Source organism: Colobus angolensis, unplaced genomic scaffold, assembly GCF_000951035.1.
Source record: "Colobus angolensis palliatus isolate OR3802 unplaced genomic scaffold, Cang.pa_1.0 Scaffold275, whole genome shotgun sequence".
NCBI classification, from domain to species: Eukaryota; Metazoa; Chordata; class Mammalia; order Primates; family Cercopithecidae; genus Colobus; species Colobus angolensis.
In genome coordinates, this window is record NW_012115988.1 from 670,724 (window position 1) to 692,520 (window position 21,797).

At 38.3% G+C, this 21,797-nt stretch overlaps 1 protein-coding gene across 1 annotated transcript in view; it reads left to right on the top strand.

Moving 5' to 3' along the window:
* Nucleotides 1–21,565, top strand: part of LOC105516131 (mitochondrial inner membrane protease subunit 2-like) — a gene marked incomplete at its 5' end in the record, with an annotated part of 303,043 nt that extends 281,478 nt beyond the window's left edge. The window contains 1 exon segment of the mRNA XM_011948221.1: nt 20,897–21,565. Coding sequence (XP_011803611.1) covers nt 20,897–21,016 — 120 coding nt within the window.
* Between the last annotated feature and the right edge of the window lie 232 nt (nt 21,566–21,797).

Genomic DNA, 21,797 nt, shown 5'->3' on the forward strand with positions numbered 1-21,797 from the left:
GGGTGCAGCACACCAACATGGCACAAGTATACATATGTAACAAACCTGCACGTTATGCACATGTACCCTAGAACTTAAAGTATAATAAAGAAAAAAAGAAAAAGACTTCATCCATAGGCAGGGCAGGTTCTACTCCTGTTGCTGCATGCATGTCTTGTTCCATTCTACTTTGGTGGGGAAATGGATTGATGACAGTTTCTTAATACTGGGAGAGGACACAGAACAGGAGGACAGGAGTGCCAAATACCGTGAGACCTTCATCACCAGCCCAAATCTCTCTTTCTCTGCACAAGGCAGTGAGCATTTCATTTACACGGGGGCTAACACAAGTCTCTCTTCAGACTGAACCCTTTACAATGTAACATTATCCCTAGGTCTATAAAGCATCAAGAGTTTTAACAGTCAACCTCGTCTGTTTGCCTGACCAAGATCAATCTAAATTTATCACAGAACGGAATTGTGTGATGTATTGTAAATTAAGAAAATTTACAAATTAGAGCCAGCACTGAACTATCTGAGTCAGTGGAGTAAAGTTATATATAATCCATAGCAGTGGGTAATCTCAAGATAATTTGTAACATTGCTCTAAAAAAATTAATTTGTCTCTGTCATTATACTTGCCTTAGGGTACCATTAAAATGATCAACATTTTCTCGGGCATATACATAACGAACATACAAAAAAGAATTAAGATTTATTGCTATTCAGTCTACTTTAGGAAATAACAGCTTGGAGTATAAAAATTTTTGTAAATAAACTACACTCAAGTAGTCAGTCCATAGTTAGCCATGAGGAATTTCTTCTGGTTTATGGTAGCTCTACCAGTTTTATTTTATTGCTACTATGTTATATTTGACATGGCTCATCTGTCATTTTATAAATTTCAACTTTAAATAATCTGCTACTGTTAATTTTCAGACAATAAGTGCTTACATTCAAAACCAAAAGGCTACATGTTATTTACTCTTAGCAGTTTCAGTATATGGAAATTCGAATATCTCACAAAGCATCCCAGCCATGGCCTTGTGCCAGCATGTTTATTGATTGAATGTTGAATGACTGTGAACAGATTTCTCTGAATTAACTACTGTAATCAAAGTACAAAAGCAAGATAACTATTATTTGTAGGAACTCAAATCTGAAAAAGAAAAAAAAAACACAGAGTCAATAGAAAGCGTACAAAGCTGGAATGACTCCATTAACTTAATTTTTCCTAATGTAACAACAGTATATTCAGGGACTAAATATCAATACTAGGACTGACATTGGACCAATATGCCTTTGAGATGATCACAGTAACATTACTTTGTCAGTCATTCAAACCATGCTTTATTAACAAGATGGTTTCTCAAGAGGACAGATTGAGTCTTTACAAAAACGTAGCAAAAATCTGTATGATAGTTTAAATTTCTTGTTTTTTGCTTTAATTTGCTTCATAGTTGATCTGATAAAAAGTGAACAGATAGATCTTAATATTTAAAGTAAAAGATTTACAATTGTTTCTCAGAAATGGTACATATTTGCCATTTTTGGTAGCATCTTTGTTTCACATAAACAAAAGTTTCTTTCTAACCAAAGTGGTATTAAAAGCTTGTGAAATTCATTTAAAAGTCAACTAAAAATTATATAAAGCATTGCATTTACCCTTCTGAAAGCAAAATGTTCATAAAGTAACATTTATTTCCATTAGAGGAGATATTTTAATTAAACTACTGAGAGGTTTTACATTATATATTTAATCTATATGAGTCATGTGCATATACACAGATGTATAACTGCACTACCTGAACATAATTTTCAGGATTTTAAGAGGCATTACCTAGATTTTTATATGTTCTATAGATTCAATAGAAAAAAACCCAAATAGCTGCAGTTTTAAAGGTGATGTTAGAAGTATTTCCCCCACTCATCTTTAACTGCTGTATTCTGTTGTGCACTAATCTCAATGCCCCCCTTTTTATAAGTAAAGCAATGCTTCTCTACTTGTGCATGTCTCATGAACTCCGGTTTAAGGGTGGATGTGTTACTCAAACAAGTTTATGAATTCTTGCATATAGTCAGTAGCTTTCTAGCATTACCTCCGAAATGCTGTGTTCCTCCAGGTGTCTGCCCTAAGCGCTCTTGCTTTCTTCTCCTTCCCTGTGTGAGCACTGTGTTCCCACGGGTGCAGTTGGGTAACTCCTGAATCTCTAAGTTCTGTTTCACACCCTCGCCTGAACTCTCACACAGAATTTTCAACCATATGCAAGATATCTTCTGTGGCATTCAGTAGGAATCTCAGATTCAGTAATACAAAACTGAATACATCATTTCCCAAATCTGCACCTTGTACTGTGATCCTGCGACTGTTAATGGCATTACCATCTTTCCAGGCAGGTGAGAAATAATGGTCATCTCCCTACCTTGTTCTTTTCTCAGCTCCAATATCCAATCAGTTGCTGAGTTGTGTCTAATCTACATCCGCGTTTTCTCCAGTTTCATTTTTTCATTTAATCAATTGACAAACATTTTTTGAGCTTCTTTCTACTTTTATGTCATGTCTTTGGAATATGAGACAGTACCTGCTTAAAGAAGCTCACACCTAGTAAGAGAGAAAGAACTAAATAGACCATCACTGCCCAGTATGATAATTACTAGTTTGAATTAGTCACAAGCTGCTGAAACTGAGACGAGGTCATGGAAGCCTTCCAGAAGGAGGTGGCATGTAGGCACTGTCTCCTGAATCTCTCCATAGATTCAGAGGAAAGATGAAGAGGAGTTATCTAGATAAAGAGCAAGAGAAAGCCTTCTGGGAGGCAGAAACAACAGAATGTACAAATGTCCAGAGCTGTAAGGGATGAGAGTGTGCTGTGAGAGATCTGAGTGTTTTCAAGGAGGCATAAGAGTGATTCAGGCTACAAGCTGATGAGTGCTGAGAAATGAAACAGAACGGAGGAACATTTATGAAGAGCCTGGATGCTAAACTAGGAAAGTTGGATTTCAATCTCAAAGTATTTTTCTTTCTTCTTTTCCTATGCATGGTCATATCTTTTGTCAGCTACATCACAAAAAAGTCCTGACTATTCTCTTGCTGACCACTCTCTTGCCATTTTTTTTTTCTTCAGATTGCAGTCAGAGGTCATTTCCCCAGTGAGAACCTGTCTCTCTTCCTGATCCTTCAATGGCTTGAATTACTCACTAGATTACTCTCAGTTCCTACAGCCTCTTCTCCACTTCTGCCAAACACATTACATGGGTCAAGCTTATGACAACTGTCCTCCTCGGTGAATTATAAGCCTTTTAAGGCCTGATTCTATGTCTCACACAGCTTGGTACATTTATGAAATAGAACACCTTGCTGTGTGCTTTGCATGTAGTAGGCCTGTGCATATCTGTTGTGTTGAGTAAAAGGAATCTTACCACATTTCTTTATTTTTCAGGGCCTTTTATGCATATTGATGTAAAGTTGCTGTAATAATCACTAGTTTTCTTGTTGCCCTCAGCAAGTGTTCCTCACAGCGCAGTAGCTTGTAACATGCCCTGCTGCTATAAATCAGAACAATTCCCAAACAGAGTGGCATGGCTGTGTACAAACCTTCATGTGCAGTGTTTTGTTTTGTTTCTTTTTTTTCCTGCACAAAATGAAAGACCTCACTTTTCCCTAGGGTAAAAGCAGGCATAGAAAGCATGGATGCGGGTCCCTTAACAAACATTACAATTTCTAGGGTTCTTTCCTCATTTCACTGATTGGTATAGTGAAAAGGGCTTCAAATTAAGAGCCAGTAATAGATTTTGAAGTCCCATCTCTAGCTAACTGAGTCACTCTGGGTAGCATTTGTGGGCCTCAGTTTTCCCACCCATGGAACTGGGAATTAGAGTTAATTTCTAATCTCCTTATAAACATTATTCTTTCACCAGTATTTCCACATCAGCCTACCAATCCAGCATCTCAGTTTCAAACAACCCAAACCCGTTCTCAGTTTTGTTTTTTTGTTTTTTTTTTTTTTAAGTCCTTACTAATTTTAGCAGACAAGATGTCATTAGAAGAATATTGGCTAGCTTACAGAAAAATTGCAATGAAAACTAGGCTTGGGAATTTCACAGGTAGCAACACAGCACACCCCTATGCCACTCCACAGGAACAAGGCAGGGAGGATGGCAATTGGTGTTTCTGGACACTTTCTGGCACTCATGTCTCTGCCAGTAATCTCTGCTTCTGTGTCTTCACATTACTCCCTCCATGTTCATGGTCCTAGATGTGGACATCTGATTAGCTGGGCCCAGGACAGGTGCTTCCACCTAGCTGCTGGGAGTGGAGAAAAGGAATATCTGGATCATTTTCCTGGAGGAGTAGGCAGTAGAAGAAGACATTTATTTTCATGGACACATGGACAGACATGCAGCCATCATTAAGACTGGTGTTGCCAATTGTGCCATGCCCACACCTGTAATGATCTCAGTGAGGTAAACCCTGCTTCACCATATGCACATTTAAAACTTCAAGCACATGCTAGATCTGTTTCTTCTTGAGAAGTCAGTTTTTCTCGGATTTAGACCACTCTTTCCATTACCTTTTATTATGCTTTATTTTGTCTTCAACAACACAATTTTCTGGATTTTCTGGTGTAAAGTAAGAACTGCAGTTATAGCTCTGACCACTCAAAGTGTCATTTTAGGGTGAGGAGACAGGCAGAGTGGAGTGGCTCACTCATCTGGCTCATCATTCACTTGCAGACATGTAGCAATAGTTTGGAATCAGGAATTCTCTCTGGCCATAAGCAAAACAGATCCTATATATGAAAAACACAGTTGAGAAAAGTAATTTTAAGGTGTTCTACCTATCCAAGCCTCCACATAACCTAAGTTCTGATCATTGGAATAAATTAAGTGTCTAGAAGATTACATATAAGACCAAGTCACCTTAGTCTCATGCAAAATAATATTCACCAAATTGTCAGCAACTTGAACTCTGTTTCTGCCTTTTTTGGGGCAACCTAATGTGTGAATATTGTTCGTTATGATACTTGGAGTGTCCTGTACTAGTCCCTATGTTAGAAATATGTTGCAAAAATTAAATCAGAGGAAAAGTTAGTCTCTCTTTAAAAACATGAAGTTTCCTCTCATATGAGAGCTGTGTAAGTTAGCCTGTTGTTTTCTTCACGTGGCACCGGATGTGGTGCTAGTCACAGCGACTATCTTGGTCTTTGTAGTTGTTACTTTTATTTATCTTCTTTCATTTCTGGTTGTTTATTTTCTAAGCCTCTCCCCTTTTATTTTGAAAGTGGAGACAAAGAGGGAAGGGAAGTAGAGAGAGATGTTTAGATAGAGGCCGGAAGCTAAATAGCCACCAGATGAACAGAGGTAACCCCAGCAAAGGAATGGCTGCATTCCCCACAGCAGCGGGATTGGCAGTGGGTATCAGACACCTTGTCATCCCAAATCCTCTCTTAACCAATGGCAATCTAGTCTGTCTCGGTGGCTGCCTGCCTAGTTGGTCTAAATGTGGTTTAAAACAACATCATCAATATTAAAGCCTTTCACGCCTCTCCACTCATGTATTTATATGAACTGTTTTATCTCCAACATAAAAATAACGTGTGGGACATCAACTACGGGAAAGAAAACAAGAAAACAATGAGACATCGGTCGGTAATGTCATCCATCCACCTTGGATTATTGTGAATACTGTGAGCTGTTAACTATCCAAATTATATTCAAATATTTCATCACCTGCTTAATCAAGCTGCAAAATAAGGAGTTAGACCACTTCAACTCCAGTGATTTGATTATGTGATAAAGAGACTGGTGCATAAACATCAATCCTGGGAAATGAATTCATGAAAATTACCTGGAGATACCCCCAGAGGCCTGTTTTGTATCTATTTTTGCATAAAATGTTGAACTGACTACTTACTGAGGGTGTCTTGGGGGGACTAGAATGATTATGCATGATTCTGTAGTTATCTAGAGAGAAGCATGAAGAGGCTATGAAGTGACCTGAAAATGCATTCTGATTAAAGCTAAGTCTTGAACAGGAAAATTGCTTTGAAATGATTAAAGTTAAAATTGTTGGTAATGAAGGAAAACACTTGTCCTAGAATGAGGCCTTTGAAAGAGAGAGTCTCATTTTGAATCTCTTCCAAACCATAGGGTCTTGCTTTTAAATTGCAAAATATTACATTGTATAAACCTATCACATTATCTCACCTTTGAAATTAATGAAAGATTAGGAGAATGTTCTAGATAAAAATCTGGAGAGGGATGTCATAGGTGAAGATCTGTCCTTAGGGGAGTGAAGTCAGCAGCATCCTTTAGAGCTAACTTAGATGAATCTGCTCAGTGGAGCCTTTTCAAGGCTTGGCCACAACCTCTACTCTCAGGGTACTTGGCTCCTTTGTATGTCTAGCATGCCAGGTTGTAGTTCAAAACTTTGTTTAAACATCTGTCTTTCCCACCAGATCATGAGGTCCTTATTACCTTCTGTATATTTGCAGCATCTAGTAGGGTGCCAATCCCACCTAGGATTGAGCCTATATCTCTGATTACATTTATTATCTTTGGTAAATATCCACCTTTGCTTATATTCAAAGATGTTAATATCGCATCTGAAACTAGGAAACTTATACTACAGAATTCAGACTTTTCAGCTGTTGGAAAGGTGATATCAGTATCTATAAACAGCATATTTAAACTATGTCTATGCCATATGTAACATAATACCCCCAGCAGAGACTGGGGCAGCTTCTAGAATCAAGCACATTAATATTTCTGCAACCAGAAGTATGAATTGGCATACTCTATAAATAGACTATAATTTTATAGCAGCTCGGGTCAGGTCAGATTTTGCTACCAGAAAGTTACAAAAAACTTCATATTTTTGGAACTCTTTCGGTTTTAGAATTGCTAGTAAGGTCTGTGGACCTGTATTATATGTTCAGGAAGGAAAGAGTTCTTTTCTACAGGAAATATTCCTAGGTGCAAGGGCCATTACTCTTCTGAGTTCAAGGAGGAGGAAGAAAATGATGCTGGGTCTTTCTGCACAGTGACGTGCTTCCAGAACTATCACTACTGCTAGAGTCTCGCAGGATGGTGATACCAGAGGGGGCAATCTCAGTAGCTCATTTCCCACAAAGAAAGGTCACCCATTGTGCCACCCCTGACTCTGTGCCTTTTACTTTATCTGCTGCTCCTTCCTCCCTGTATTAACCCTATCTATCCATTTTTTCCAGAGCCTCCCTTCTCCACTCCTCCATTGCTTTCTATCTGTATTTTTTTTTCTTTTATCCTTTTTGGCTCACCAAAGCTTAGAGCTTAGGAGTTTTGAGGCTCTTCTTGTTTGCCTTCAGCATAATTCTTTGGCACATGATATTCACATACCTCATTCACCTAAACAACCAAAGCTTTGCTCTTATCAGGTTGTCTTTGAGTGCGTATCAGTCAGTGCTTACATGGAATGGAAGCATTCTGTGTGCATGCCTTTGTTTATTAGGAGTTGTGTTTATCTGTTCTGTATGCTGTGTAGATAAGCATCATGGGGATGTGTGAGTGAATAATAGGCTAATACTGTTCTCTGTATGAACCTAGTCTCCTGTATCCAAAAATGTTGGTGAAAAAATTCAAGTATGGATATGTTAATCCATGTTTAAAAATAAAGTAGGTAGCATGATTGATATGCTTCAGTCTTTTTAAAAAATACCTTTTTGATCATTTTTAACAGTACAATTGCTCGTTTTTGTATGTGACATTTGGTCTTGCCTGCCTTTATTTCTAATTCTGTTTGATTTACTTAAACCATGCATCTGTTTTGCTAGTATCCGCAAGAAATCTCAATGTTATGCTATTTATTAAAGGAATCATTTTGTTCTTCTCACTTTTTCTTAGTCTCTTAGATTGCTTTCAAAGTTGTGCCTTTATTATGGTTGTTATTGTTTATGTGTAATGTTGACATGAGCAAAAACTGGTGACCAGAGAGGTGGGATCAGGAAAGCAGTGTCTCTGTACAGTCAGGACATTCCCCTGCACTTGTGGCATCATGTTGAATGCATGACATCACAGTAGAAGCTGCAAGTGAAGTCCTGTGCTTCTTGTTAGTGACCTCGCTCTGTCTTTGACACTCACAGCCCTGGTCTCAGCAGTGATTATAAGGGCAACATCCCCCTTTGTGGTACCCAATCCAGAAGGAATTGGGGCGTGTTGTCAGTGCAGTACCAGGAAGTGTACTAGGGCATTCCATATTCTACCTTTTAAAAATACTTTTGAGACTGTCTCACAGTTCTTTGTAGGGATAGATTACTGTCAGTCCATTGTGGTATATCATCAGTGATTATGGAAGCCCTCCTGTTACTTCATACTGTTTTCTAAAGAACTATGGGTGTTTCCATTAATGTAGGTTAAGGAATTTCCTTGATGCCCAGATAATAAAATACAGCATTTACAAACAAGCTTTCCTCCTTAATTCACGCATTCAGTAAATACTTATTGCTGACAGGTAGTTCCCAATCTTGTTCAAAACACCGTGCTAATTTATAATATAGAAAAGGTGAGCTAGAACCTCTGCCTCTCCCATCAAAGACGTTATAGGGTCTAGAGTAAAAATCAGGAGTTGGTGAACAATGGCCCTCAGGCCAAATACAGCTTGTTGCCTGTTTTTGTAAATCAGGTTTCATTGGAACAAATGTTATATTCACTTACATATTGTCCATGCCTGTTTTGTGCTGCAGGTACAGAGTTGAGTAGTTTCAACAGAGATCATATGGCCTGTAAGCCTAAACTATTTACTCTCTGACCCTTTAGAGAAAATGTTTGCTGACCCTTGCTATAGAGATGGAAACATAAATTATTACATAACATCAAAGAAGCAGTACCTTATAGTGGGAGCAGCATGAATTTTGAATCATGCCTATTTCAAATTTTGCTTCTATCATTTACTAGCCTTACAGCCATCAGCATGTTACCTTAGTAATTCTGAGCTTTTTTTTTTATTTTTTTTTTGCAAAATGCAATTAGTAATATCTATACCGCAGGTTTAATTTTAGTAGTAAGAGAGATTATATATGTAAGGCCCTCAGAGTATAGCAATAGTCGATAAATGTTCACTTGTCAAAATAATGGGATGACACATAAGGAGGATGACTGTATATCCTAGAGCCACCTTGGTTTACACCTACTGTCCCAGTTTAGTTATTAATAACCCCCTTCACTCTTAAATGTCCTAATTTGGGTAATAAATTGCATGGTCACATTATGCTTAGGGAATTTCTTAAAGCTTCATTTGTGATTATCTTATTTTGATGAGGTACTAAATTTGTTTTAAAACTGTAAGTTTTATTTAAAACCCATTGTAAAGCTGTAAGTACTATGATAAGAAAGTAAATTACTTTGTATTGGTCATTGCTGACCTAACCACACAAATGTTTTGGTTCCTATATTATTAAATTTTATTCCTTTAAGCAAGAAACATTTATTAACCCAATAATAATGTTTTCAAAATCTCATTAAGAAGACTTAGAAATAACTAAACCAGTGAGAAGAAAATTGGTTTTCGGATGTGACAACCTTGTAGTAAGAAGCCCAGGAGGAGTGGGTTCTGCCTTTGATGAAATACGGGTGCATTTGGGGAGAGAAAAACTATGGGAGAACTGAGCCTGTTTTTTTTTTTTTTTTTGAGACTAATAAAGGATGTAGCCACTACTGTGCTCATTTTGTTCATTTGAATTAAGTTGGGGCCCGAACCATTGGTTTCCCCTTTAAACAAGGACCTGAAGGTAGGGATCACTGGCAGATAAGTTATGGTCCAAAAGGGATCACCACTTTTAATGATACCTCACTAGCCTTATACTCACCACTAGCCTTATACATACTGAGAGAAAACACTGGATGATAGCTGTATAATCCTCTGGATCCAAAGGTGGGAGGTCAAGAAGATAAGAGATGTGCTACTTTATAAAAAATATATTTAACTCAAATATATTGATCTTCATATTGGGAAGAACTGGATATTGGGGAGATACTACACCAGGCTTCGATTCCTTGGTTAGGAACAAACGGATATGAATTGGAGTGGCTGGGATGGAAGAGTCAGGACTGAATTAGGTCTTGCAAGAGGGATCCAGGGATCTAAGGAAGAGGATTACAAACTGAAAGGACAATCAGAAGCAGGCAGATAGATCTGGTATGTCCTGTTGTGGGTGCTCTGGAGAGGCCCTGAGAGTAGAGTACTTGTACTGAGAAATCATGAAGATGAGTTTGGAAGGATGTGACTGTGAAGGACTTTTGATGTCAGATTGGAGAGCTGACATTTCTTTAAGCATTAAGAAATCAGTACTTATGTTAGAACAAAATTTCAAATTGTGGATATTGTTTCAGTTTGTTTTGACTTTCGAATATAATTATAGGTAATTTAATATTGTAGAATAAATATCATCTGACTGCTGCTTTGTTTATTTGGAAATTTCTCTCTCTTCTTACGCTGCTAAGTAAATTCATCAAAATATTTTATTTGCTAAAAGTACAGATTGTTTTTCCTGCTTACAAAATATTTTAATCAAATGGATTTAAAAGTTTTGTGCTTCACCTCATTCCTCACACCTCACACTGATCATCTTCTGACCCTGGCTCTAGTTCTGACATGGTTTGGCTGTGTCCCCACCCAAATCATATCTTGAATTATAGTTCTCATAATCCCCATGTGTCATGGGAGGGACCTGGTGGGAGGTATTTGAATCATGGAGGTGGTTTCCTTCATGCTGTTCTCATGATAGTGACTGAGTTCTTATGAGATCTGGTGGTTTTATAAGGGGCTTTCCCCCTTTTGCTTGACACTTCTCCTTGCCATCACCATGTGAAGAAGGACATGCTTGCTTCCCCTTCTGCCATGATTGTAAGTTTCCTGAGGCCTCTCCAGTCATGCTGAACTGTAAGTCAATTAAACCTCTATCCTTTATAAATTACACAGTCTCAAGTAGGTCTTTATTTGCGGCATAAGAATGGACTAATACAGTAAGTTGATACTGGGAGTGGGGTTCTGCTTAAAGATACCCCAAAAAGTAGAAGCAACTTTGGAACTAGGTAACAGGCAGAGGTTGGAATAGTTTGGAGGGCTCAGAAAAAAGACAGAAAAGTGTGAGAAAGTTTGGAACTTCATAGAGACTTGGAGGGCTCAGAAGACAGGAAGATATGGGAAAGTTTGGAACTTCCTAGAGACTTGTTTAATAGCCTTGAGCAAAATACTGTTAGTGATATGGACAATAAAATCTAGGCTGAGGTTGTCTCAGGTGGAGATGAGGAACTTGTTGGGAACTGGAGCAAAGATGACTTTTGTTATGCTTTAGCAAAGAGACTGGTGGCATTTTCCCCCTGCCCTAGGGATCTGTGGAACTTTAAACTTGAGAGAGATGATTTAGGGTATCTGCTGGAAGAAATTTCTAAGCAGCAAAACATTCAAGAGGTGACAGAGTATAAAGTTTGGAACACTTGCAGCCTGAAGATGCGATAGAAAAGAAAAACTAATTTTCTTGGGAGAAATTCAACCCAGCTGCAGAAATTTGCATAAGTAATAAGAAGCCCAATGTTAATTGCCAAAACAGTGAGGAAAATGTCTCCAGGGCATGTCAGAGACCATCATGGCAGTCCCTCCCATCATAGGCCTGGAGGCCTAGGAGGGAAAAATGGTTTCATGGGTTGGGCCCAGTGCCCACCTACTCTAAGTAGCCTCAGGACATAGTGCCCTGAGTCCCAGCTGTTTTGGCTTCAATTGTGGCTGAAAGGGGCCAAGGCACAGCATTTGCTTTGGAGGGAGCCCCAAGCCTTGGCAGCTACCATGTGGTTGGGCTTGCAGGTGCAAGGAAGTCAAGAACTGAGGTTTGGAAACCTCCATCTAGACTTCAGAGGATATATGGAAATACCTGGATGTCCAGGAAGAAGTCTGCTGCAAATGGGGAGCTCTCATGAAGAACCTCGGCTAGGGCAGTGTGGAAGGGAAATGTGGGGTTGGAGCCCTCACAGAGTCCCCACTGGAGCACTGCCTAATGGAACTGTGAGAAGAGGGCCACCGTCCTCCAGACCCCAAAATGGTAGATCCACTGACAGCTTGCATTGTGCACCTGGAAAAGCTGCAGACAGTCAATACCACCCCATGAAAGCAGCCAGAAGGGGAGGTGTTCCCTGCAAAGCCACAGGGACAGAGCTGCCCAAGGCCATTGGAGCTCACCTCTTGCATCAGCATGACCTGGATATGAGACATGGAGTCAAAGGAGAATCATTTTGGAACTTTAAGGTTTAATGACTACCCTACTGGATTTCAGACTTGCATGGGGCCTGTAGTCCCTTTGTATTCGCCAATTTCTCCCATTGGAATGGGTGTGTTTACCCAATGCCTGTACCCTCATTGTATCTAGGGTGTAACTAACTTGCTTATGATTTTACAGGCTCTTGGCAAAAGGAACTTGCCTTGTCTCAGATGAGACTTTGGGCTTAGACTTTTGGGTTAATGGTGGAATGAGTTATGACTTTGGGGGACTGTTGGAAAGACATGATTGTGTCTTGAAATGAGAGGACATGAGATTTGGGAGGGGCTGGGTGTGGAATGATATGGTTTGGCTGTGTCCCCACTTAAATCTCATCTTGAATTGTAATTCCCACAATCCCCACATGTCATGGAAGGGAGCTGGTAGGAGGTAATTGAATCATGGGGTCAGTTACCCTCATGTTGTTGTTGTGATCGTGAGCGAGTCTCATGATATCTGATGGTTTTATAAAGGGCTTTTCCCCCTTTTGCTCAGCACTTCTGCTTGCTGCCACCATGTGAAGAAGCACATGTTTGCTTCCCCTTCTGCTATGATTGTAAGTTTCCTCACAGTAACTGTGAGTCAATAAAACCTCTTTCCTCTATAAATTACCCAGTCTTGGGTATGTCTTTATTAGTTATTAGCAGCTTGAGAATAGACTAATACAAGTTCTGAACATCTTATTTATTTATGTATTTATTTTAAGGGTCTAAACAGAAATGTATTGCTCACAGTTCTGGAGGTTAGGAAATCCAAGATTAAGGGGCTAGCAAATTCAGTGTCTGCTGAGGGCCCCTCACATAGTAGAAGTGCCTCAACATCTTTTTAAAAATGTCTTTCCTCCCACTACTGGTCTTGTTCTTCCTTATTTTCTTTCCTGTGTTTTTTCCTCTATCCCAACTCAAGGCTCTTTTGCATTTGCTTGTCCTTATCATGTCCTTGCAAGCCTTTCCCTCAAGAGAGGGTGAAACTACCTGAAGCCAAGAAATGAAAGAGTGTTCTGTAGACTATAGGTTTGTGGAAAGGGAGGGGAGGGAACCAGAGCCACACACACCTGTCCCCCTGGCATCTGAAGGAAAGGCTGGGCTCATGAAGACTGTGTCTACCAGATGCCAAAATAACTTCTCAGTGGAGCCAACTCAATCAAAGACAGGCAATTCAGTGCAAATTTAGTCCATGTGGTTCATTGGCATTGTGTGGGCGAAACAACCCATTGACTGATATCCCTGATCACTTTCCAGCCAGTAATTTTGGTGTTTCCTAAAACAGAGATTGCTAAAGTGGGAAGCAGGAATATTCAAGTAGTGAATACAATGATCCATGGGAGGCAAGAAAAAAAATTAGAACTTCTATTTGTATCTAAATTAAGAATCTAAGCCATATTAACATTTGATTTTATGGATTGTTAATAGTATATATGTAATTTTAACATAAATAATAGGGATGAATCCTCAAATTTTTTGCTGATGCATAATCAAAACAGTTTGGTGACTACTGTTCTAGATTACGAATTCCCAATCTGTGGGCTCAGTGTCCTCCCACTCTACCATAGGGGCAACAGTTATTACAAGAGTTCTATTAAGACATGTAGGGGACTTATCTTCACATTCAGTGGATACTACAAATGCAATGATCTGCTCAAGGTTTTCAGGGTTCATTTAATATGCTTTTGCTCTTGTGTTTTGAAATTTACTGTAAAAGTAACTTTCTTATACCTGAAAAATGTGAATACATTGAAGGAGACACAGTTACACATGGGACACAAATAAGTAAGGAGAGGGAAGAATCAAGTTCCAACAAGATGTTAGGCTAGTTGTTCAAATTATTTAACTTATTGGAAGAGTTATATGTACTTAATCATCTCTCTCTTTTTCTTTAAAGCAAAAATTGTTTTGCTTTTCTCTCAACATATTTCTTTGTTCCCCTGTTTTGAGGAGTATTAGGACATTTCATGGACCTGACTTCTAGCAGTGTTTTGTTTGTTTGTTTGTTTTTTGTTTGTTTGTTTGTTTGTTTTTGAGACAGAGTCTCCCTCTGTCACCAAAGCTGGAGTGCAGTGGCGTGATCTTGGCTCACTGCAACCTCTGACTCCAGGATTCAAGCGATTCTTCTGCCTTGGCCTCGTGGGTAGCTGGGATTACAGGCAGGTGCCACTGCATCTGTTTAATTTTTGTATTTTTAATAGAGACGGGGTTTTGCCATGTTGACCAGGCTGGTCTCGAACTCCTGACCTGAGGTGATCTGCCCACCTCGGCCTCCCAAAGTGCTGGGATTATAGGCGTGAGCCACTGCACCCAGCTGCACAGTGTTATTTTAATTCATGTGTATATTAGCTTGCTAGGGCTCTCATAACAAAATACCACAGACTGTGTGGTTTAAACAACATAAATTTATTTTCTGACAATTCTGGAACTAGAAATCCAAGATCAAGGGTTCAGTATGTTTGGTTTTTTTCTACAGTCCCCCTCCTTGGCTGTTGATGGCCACCTTCTTACTATGTTCTCACATGACCTTCTCTGTGTTCACATGTGGTTCTGGTGTTTTTCTGTGTGTCATAATCTCCTCTTCTCATATAATCACTAATCCAGTTGCCTTCTGGCCTCATTTTTACTTAGTCATCCCTTTAAAGTTTCTGTATCCGAATACAGTCACATTCTGAGGTATTACGAGTTAGGACTTCAACATATAAACTTGAGATAACACAATTTAGCACATAACAATGTACACTTACTTGTGATGCATCTATTTTTTCAGGAAAGAATGTGGGACCTAGCAGTATTGAGAAGCAACTATATTAGGGCAACTATATTCTGATTTGTCAAGGACAGTCCTGATTTATTTTTATTGTCCTGACTTAATTAAACTAGCACCCCCTTGGACTGCCAGGAGTGTTTCATTTGGATGATAAATGATATGGTGATCCTGATAGAAAGCTTCTAGAAACAGAGTTTATGTATTTGAGTCTGGACTCAAAAAAATGCATTGCTGCACCTAGACTACCTCGACTATGAAATAGAGGCAGTAATAGTACTTACCCCATGGGTTATTGTGAGATTTAAATGAGTCAGTATGTGTAAGTCATTCAGAACACTGCCCTGCATAGAGTAAGCACTGAGTGTAACACTGAGTAAGCAAAGAGCAGGGGGATTGTATTTGTCAGGTGTGATGGTGAATTTTATGTGTCAAGTTGGCTGAGCCAGTGTGCCCAGATCTTTGGTCAAACATTATTCTGGATGTTTCTGTGAGGGTTCTTTTGAATGAGATTTACATTTAAATTGATTGACTTGAGTAAAGCAGGTTACTCTCTGTATTGTGGGTAAGCCTCTTCCAATCAGTTGAAGGCCTGAATAGAACAACAGGATGACTTCCCCTGAGTAAGAAGGAACACGCCAGCAGATTGTCTTCAGACCTTACCCGCAACATTGACTCTTCCTGGTTCACAAGCAGTCTGCCTTTGGACTCAAACTGCAACTTTTTCCTGGGTCTCCAGTCGGCTGACCTCCCTTGTCAGATTTTGGACTTGCCAAGGCTCCACAATCACATGTGCTAATTCCTTAAAAATAAATCTCTCTCTCTCTCTCTCTCTCTCTATATATATATATATACACACACACACACACACACATCCTGTTGGTTCAGTTTCTCTGGAGAACCTACCTAATACAGCTAGTATGCAAGCCAAAACTGTACCTGAAGGATAACTTTTAATTTTTACAAAGTTCATATATTTCTGGATTTTTATCTCCTTCTATATTCACTATACTCTTTGCCTGCCTGTAGACATATCAATTTTTAAAAATGAAGATCCGTGACAAGACACTATGGAGGATGAATAGGCTCTCACTCTCTATTATTCTCAGTATTAAAAAAAGAAACCCTGAATTTTGCATTCCATACCATGTTTTGAAGGAATATTGATGTTATCTGATAGAATTCTCATCATTCACCATTGTGAAGATGAATTTTTTTCAGGAAGCAAGATTAGTAGCTTTAATAAATGTTTAAAATAAAAGAATTCTAAGATTGGTTTTGGTAAAATGAGTGTTAAAAAAAATTGAATCACTATGCCCAAAATTGAGTCCAAAGCTAAGCAAGCGAGCAGATATATTGGCAAGAGTTCAGCCAAGTTAGAAGACTGGCAAATCACCCTTATGAACAAAAGTTAAACATCTTGTAAAGCAAATAAAGGCTTGAGGTACATCTGAGTAGCAGCTATCAAATTTTAAAAAGGGTTATTGTAGAAGAGATGGAGACCAGCTGTTTTCCAACTCTGCTGAGCTCAGATAAGAACAAAACTGGATAAAAACTGCAATATGACAGATCATTTAGATCTAGGGAAGTATTTCCTGGAAGTTAACATAGTTGGAATGGTTATTTAGGATGTTCTGGAATACATTCAAGGGATTCTTTAAAGCTGATTAGGTTTACCTTTTCAGGATGTGAAACAAAGTGGAAACTACAGATTTAGGTTCCCCAGTTGAGTAATCAGCAGAATCACTAGGGTTAGATGGGGTGAGGAGACTTCCAAAAAAACACAGACTTCATTTCTGTGAAGTGATAGAGGTAGCTTCCAGGATATATTATTGAGAATAAAAGCAAGGTGCAAAAGAGAATATAGCATGTTACCTTTGGTATAAGTCTAAAAGGGAAAAAGGAACACGTATGTATGCTTATTTGCTTTCTTTCCCTCTTCAAAAAGGAAACAGAAACAGCAAACCTGAAACTAATAAAATTAGTTACCTATTGGGAATGGGTGGAAGATGGGAATGGGATTTCTCTTTGTATACTTTTTGTTTTAGTTTCCTATTGCTGATAGAATAAATTCCCATAAATGTAGCTCCTTACAACACAAATTTACTATTTTACAGTTCTGGAGGTCATAAGTCCAATATGGGTCTCACTGGGCTAAAGTTAAGGTGTCAACAGGGCTGCATTCCTTCTGAAAGTTCTAGAGGATAATTCGTCTCCTTCCTTTCTCTAGCTTCAAGAGGCTGCCTGCATTCCTTGGCTCATGGTCCTTTTCTCTAGCTTCAAAGCCAGCAGCACCACATTTTCAAACCTCTTTGAATCTGACCCTTCTGCCTCCTGCTTTCACTGTTTAGGACCCTTGTGATTACATTCAGGTCCATAAAATAATAGAGAATATTCTTGTTGTCTTAAGGTCAACTAGTTAGCACTCTTAATTCTTCTTTATTCTCTAACATATTCACAGCTTCTGGCAATTAAGATGTGGACATCTTTTGCCAGGACAGTGGCGGAGGAGGCATCATTCTACCTACCACATCTTTAAAAAATAATCTTAACTTTTGAATGATGTAAATTTTATATATCCAAAAATAAAATGGAACCAAAAATGGGTAATGAAAGCAAACTCTAAAATTGAATATAAATAGAAACAAATGAGCCTAACTCTATATCAAATGGTAACATAACTATATGGGGGGGAAAATAAAGAATTTATTCCAGGCCAGGCACAGTGGCTCATGCCTGTAATCCCAGCACTTTGGGAGGCCGAGGCAGGCGCATCACTAGGTCAGGAGATCGAGACCATCCTGGCTGACACAGTGCAACCCCCTCTCTACTAAAAATACAAAATATTAGCTGGGTGTTGTGGCAGGTGCCTGTAGTCACAACTACTCAGGAGGCTGAGGCAGGAGAATGGCGTGAACCTGGGAGGCAGAGCTTGCGGTAAGCCAAGATTGTGCCACTGCACTCCAGCCTACAAGTACACCCTTAAAATGAGATATATTTTAAGGACTAAAATAGTTACATAGAAATCTTAATTTGTACTCAGCAAATTTGTTGTTGGTAATGGTTGTAGTGTAGTCACCTTGAAACTATTTTGAGTATATTTTAGGGAAGTATAAATGAGTAAATGTGTTAATGTTGTGGGGAGCCAGGATAATCACTGTGGAAGAAGGGAGATAAAATATGGAGTACAGAAGGTGAGGGAGAACCTTGTGGTATTGGATTTTTTATATGTATTCCCTGAAATGGCATAGAATATTGATACCCTAGGAGCACTGAGCACAGCTAGTACCAAATCTTGGTTTCTAAATAGCATTCCTTGCTAAAAGAAACCAAGGCACTTAAAGAAATGTCTGATGCAACAGATATAAGGTGCAACAGGTATAAGGTAAATAAGTGCAACAGGTATAAGGTAAAAGGTAAGCCTGTAACAGCTAATAGTGTCAAAAAGTAAGATAGTGCTAAAATACAGATGGAGATGTCTCCGAAGGACACATAGAGCTCCCACTGGCCAAACTTAAGATATTTGAGCATCAAACAGATAAAGAAAAAGTAGTCACAGATTTTGACTTAAAAAAGGACTTCTTGATATTACAGTAGAGGCAGGGTAAGAGGGAAAGCACCTTTTTTAAGAGAACAATGCCAACTAATAAATGCAAAAGAAAGAATAGATTTGGAAAATCATTATTTTTGTAATCCCTAATGTAATAAGTGATTCAGCAGGGTCATCAATGAATGTTAAAACAATTAGATGAAATATAGCTGGCATATAGGATATTTACATTATTATAAAATATATCACAGAGTTATTCATTACAGAAGGAAAAAGATTTATTTGTGATGGAGAAATCTAGTCAATATTGCCTTAAGTGATCAAACTTGGCTTCATAACAATGAGACGCACCAACATTTTGTGCCTCCTGATTTGATGGAACTTGACTCTAGTCATGAGGGAAAAAAATCAAGCAATTCCAGATATAGGACATTTTACAAGGCAACTTGCCGGGACTCCAGATTAAAAGAAATTAAATGTAAATCGAAGCAAAGCAATGACCATCAAATGCAATCTGTGACCCTTGATTAGACCTTGAGTTTTTAAAATAATGGCTATGAAAGACTTCACTGGAACAATCGGAAAATTTTGAATATGGATTATGTAATAAGTAATATTGCATCTACATTAAATATCTTGTGTATAATAATGCTATTGTGTTCATATGTAAAACGGTCTTAATTCTCAGGAGATATATGTTGAAGTATTCAGGGATAAATTTAGTATGATGTCAACAACTATCAAACAGTTTAGAAGAAGTAGCTGTGTACATGTAACATATATGTACACACACATAAAATGAGGAAGAAATGAATGCAGCAAAATGTAAATGCTTACTTTTGATGGAGCTGTTTTTTGTGCCACACTTTCAAATTTTTTATAGGTCTGATTTTCGAAATAACAAGTAGAAGAAAAAACCCTTTATTGAGCCCACGGGCTTCTTGCTACCCTTCGTGCTTATTTAGTTTTCAAGTTGTTGTTCAAAGATTTTTCTTCTTCTTCTTCTTTGTAAACAATGTGTTTCTGAATATCTTTTTGGAAACCTTCCCTGAGATCCAGCTCTGTCTTTGAGTCCCTCGACAATGTGATTTTTTTTTGAATACGTACGATAGCAAATAGAAGAGATTTCTTGAATTCATGTAATAGCAAGTAGAAGAGCTTCAGTGAAAGGAATGTTTTATGTTAATCTCTGTGGAAGTCCAATTTATAGGAAAAACATTTGAAAATGATAAATAAAGTGGACATATAGTATTACTTTATAACTGGCACTCAGTAAATATGTGCTAAATATGAGTGTATTTTGTAAGCTTCTAAATACCATTAAAATATCACGTGATAATAACTATAACAACAACAAGTTTTTTAAAAACACAGATTTCCAGGCCCTCCTTCAGACCTGTTGAAGGGTAATCTCTGAAGATAAGACCCTGATCTTCCTTTTAAACAAGTTTGCTGTGTTCTTCTGTTCACTGAAATTGATGTCTTTAAGAAGATATAAGATGTTTAAGGGCTCCCTTCCTGTCTTTGGGCTCAGCCTTAAGTCCTCCCCCTCACCTCTTCCATCCTCGCCAATCTCTGCTCGCCTCTGCTAATGGGGATTCTTTACCATCTGCCATGATCTGTATACTTTATTATTTTTCCTCACTACCCATCCCACCTTGTTTGCTTTCTCTTGGCTTTCCACCTGTCTCCATGAGTACTAGATCCGTGTTATGCAGTGTACTCTCCATGGAGACAGCCCACCCAGTCTCACACCTAACTCCGGCTGCTCATCTAGTAGGTGGGACAATGTTTTTTACAAAATATGCATATTTTTTAGGACTCTGTGATTTTTCCATAAAGAAAGTCTCTCTAGGATACCAATAACTCTGTGGGAAACTCTGAGAACATACACCAGATTTATGCTTCCTGGGTCTATGCAATCAGGTTCTTGAGGATAATGGTTAAGATGGTGGACTCTGGTGTCAAACTGCTTGGTTCTAAAGACAGACTAACACTTGGTAGCTGTATGACTTTTGGCAAATTTTTTAACCGCTTTGAGCTTTGCTTTCTCGTCTGTAAAAGGGAAATATTGGCAGAACCTACCTCGAATGGTTTTTGTGAGGATTAAAGGAGTTTACATATAGTAGCACCTAGAAAAATGCTATATAAGTGCTTACTGTTTTTTTCTTTGTATCTCAATGGCTACAAAAGGTGTTTACTTTTTTTTAAAATTCATCTTCACCTTTCCATTGAATGTTAAACCTGGGTTAAATTCTGCTTTCAATGTGTTAATGACTATTTTTATAAAATGATTTCTTTCTTGCTTTCTTTGTGTTTCTCATGAATTCAGGTTTCCCTAGGACTTCTGCATGCCCATGCCACACATATCCTGTGGCCCCCAGAGCGCTGGCAGAAATTAGAATCTGTTCTTCCTCCAGAGCGCTTACCAGTACAGAGAGAAGAGGAATGACTGCATGAATCTACCTGAGTTGCTGGCATTGGGATGCCAGTTACTGGAGAGGAATGGAAAAACGAAACCTCCAAAAGGGAAAAACTTCCAACAATATGATGCTGTGTGAGAAAAATTTACAGCACATTAAGACGATCTGTATTATTAAATAAATAATTTTCAAATGTTAAACAGTATTAAATGGCACCTAATTTTGTGTTAAATTTTAGTTTCCTGTTGTTTAATGCCCCCAAAATATGCAGATCTTTGAGAATATAAAAATACTGCACCCACATGTCTTAATGGGGCTAAATTTCAGATTATTTGTTACATATACTTATTATATTGATTGTTGGGTTTTAATTTTGGTACTTGCTGCTGAAATAAATTGAAAATTAATATTCAATAAAAATGATGTATTTGCCACTTACTGTTAAGGTAGAACAAGAAGGAACACATATTATACATATAATGATGGGAATTATATTGTGATTTGTAGTATCTACAAAGTAGTAACTGCCAGTTAGGAAGAACAGTAAATAGTGATGTTAAAATAAAACAATGATTTGTCAGGTCCTATCTTGAGTGTTTAATTCTCATTGAGCACATCCGTTAATGAGGAATTTCTTACCTGTTCTGAAAATAAGGAATGAAAGTAATGGAGAACCCATTCTATTGATACTTGCATACAGTCAAGCCTTTCTTATTTCCCTTTTTAATCCTACATTTCTGAGTGATATCACGCCTGTTCACAATGACAGGTAAACCCATTTATCAGCATTCAGTCATACTATTTGTTTAA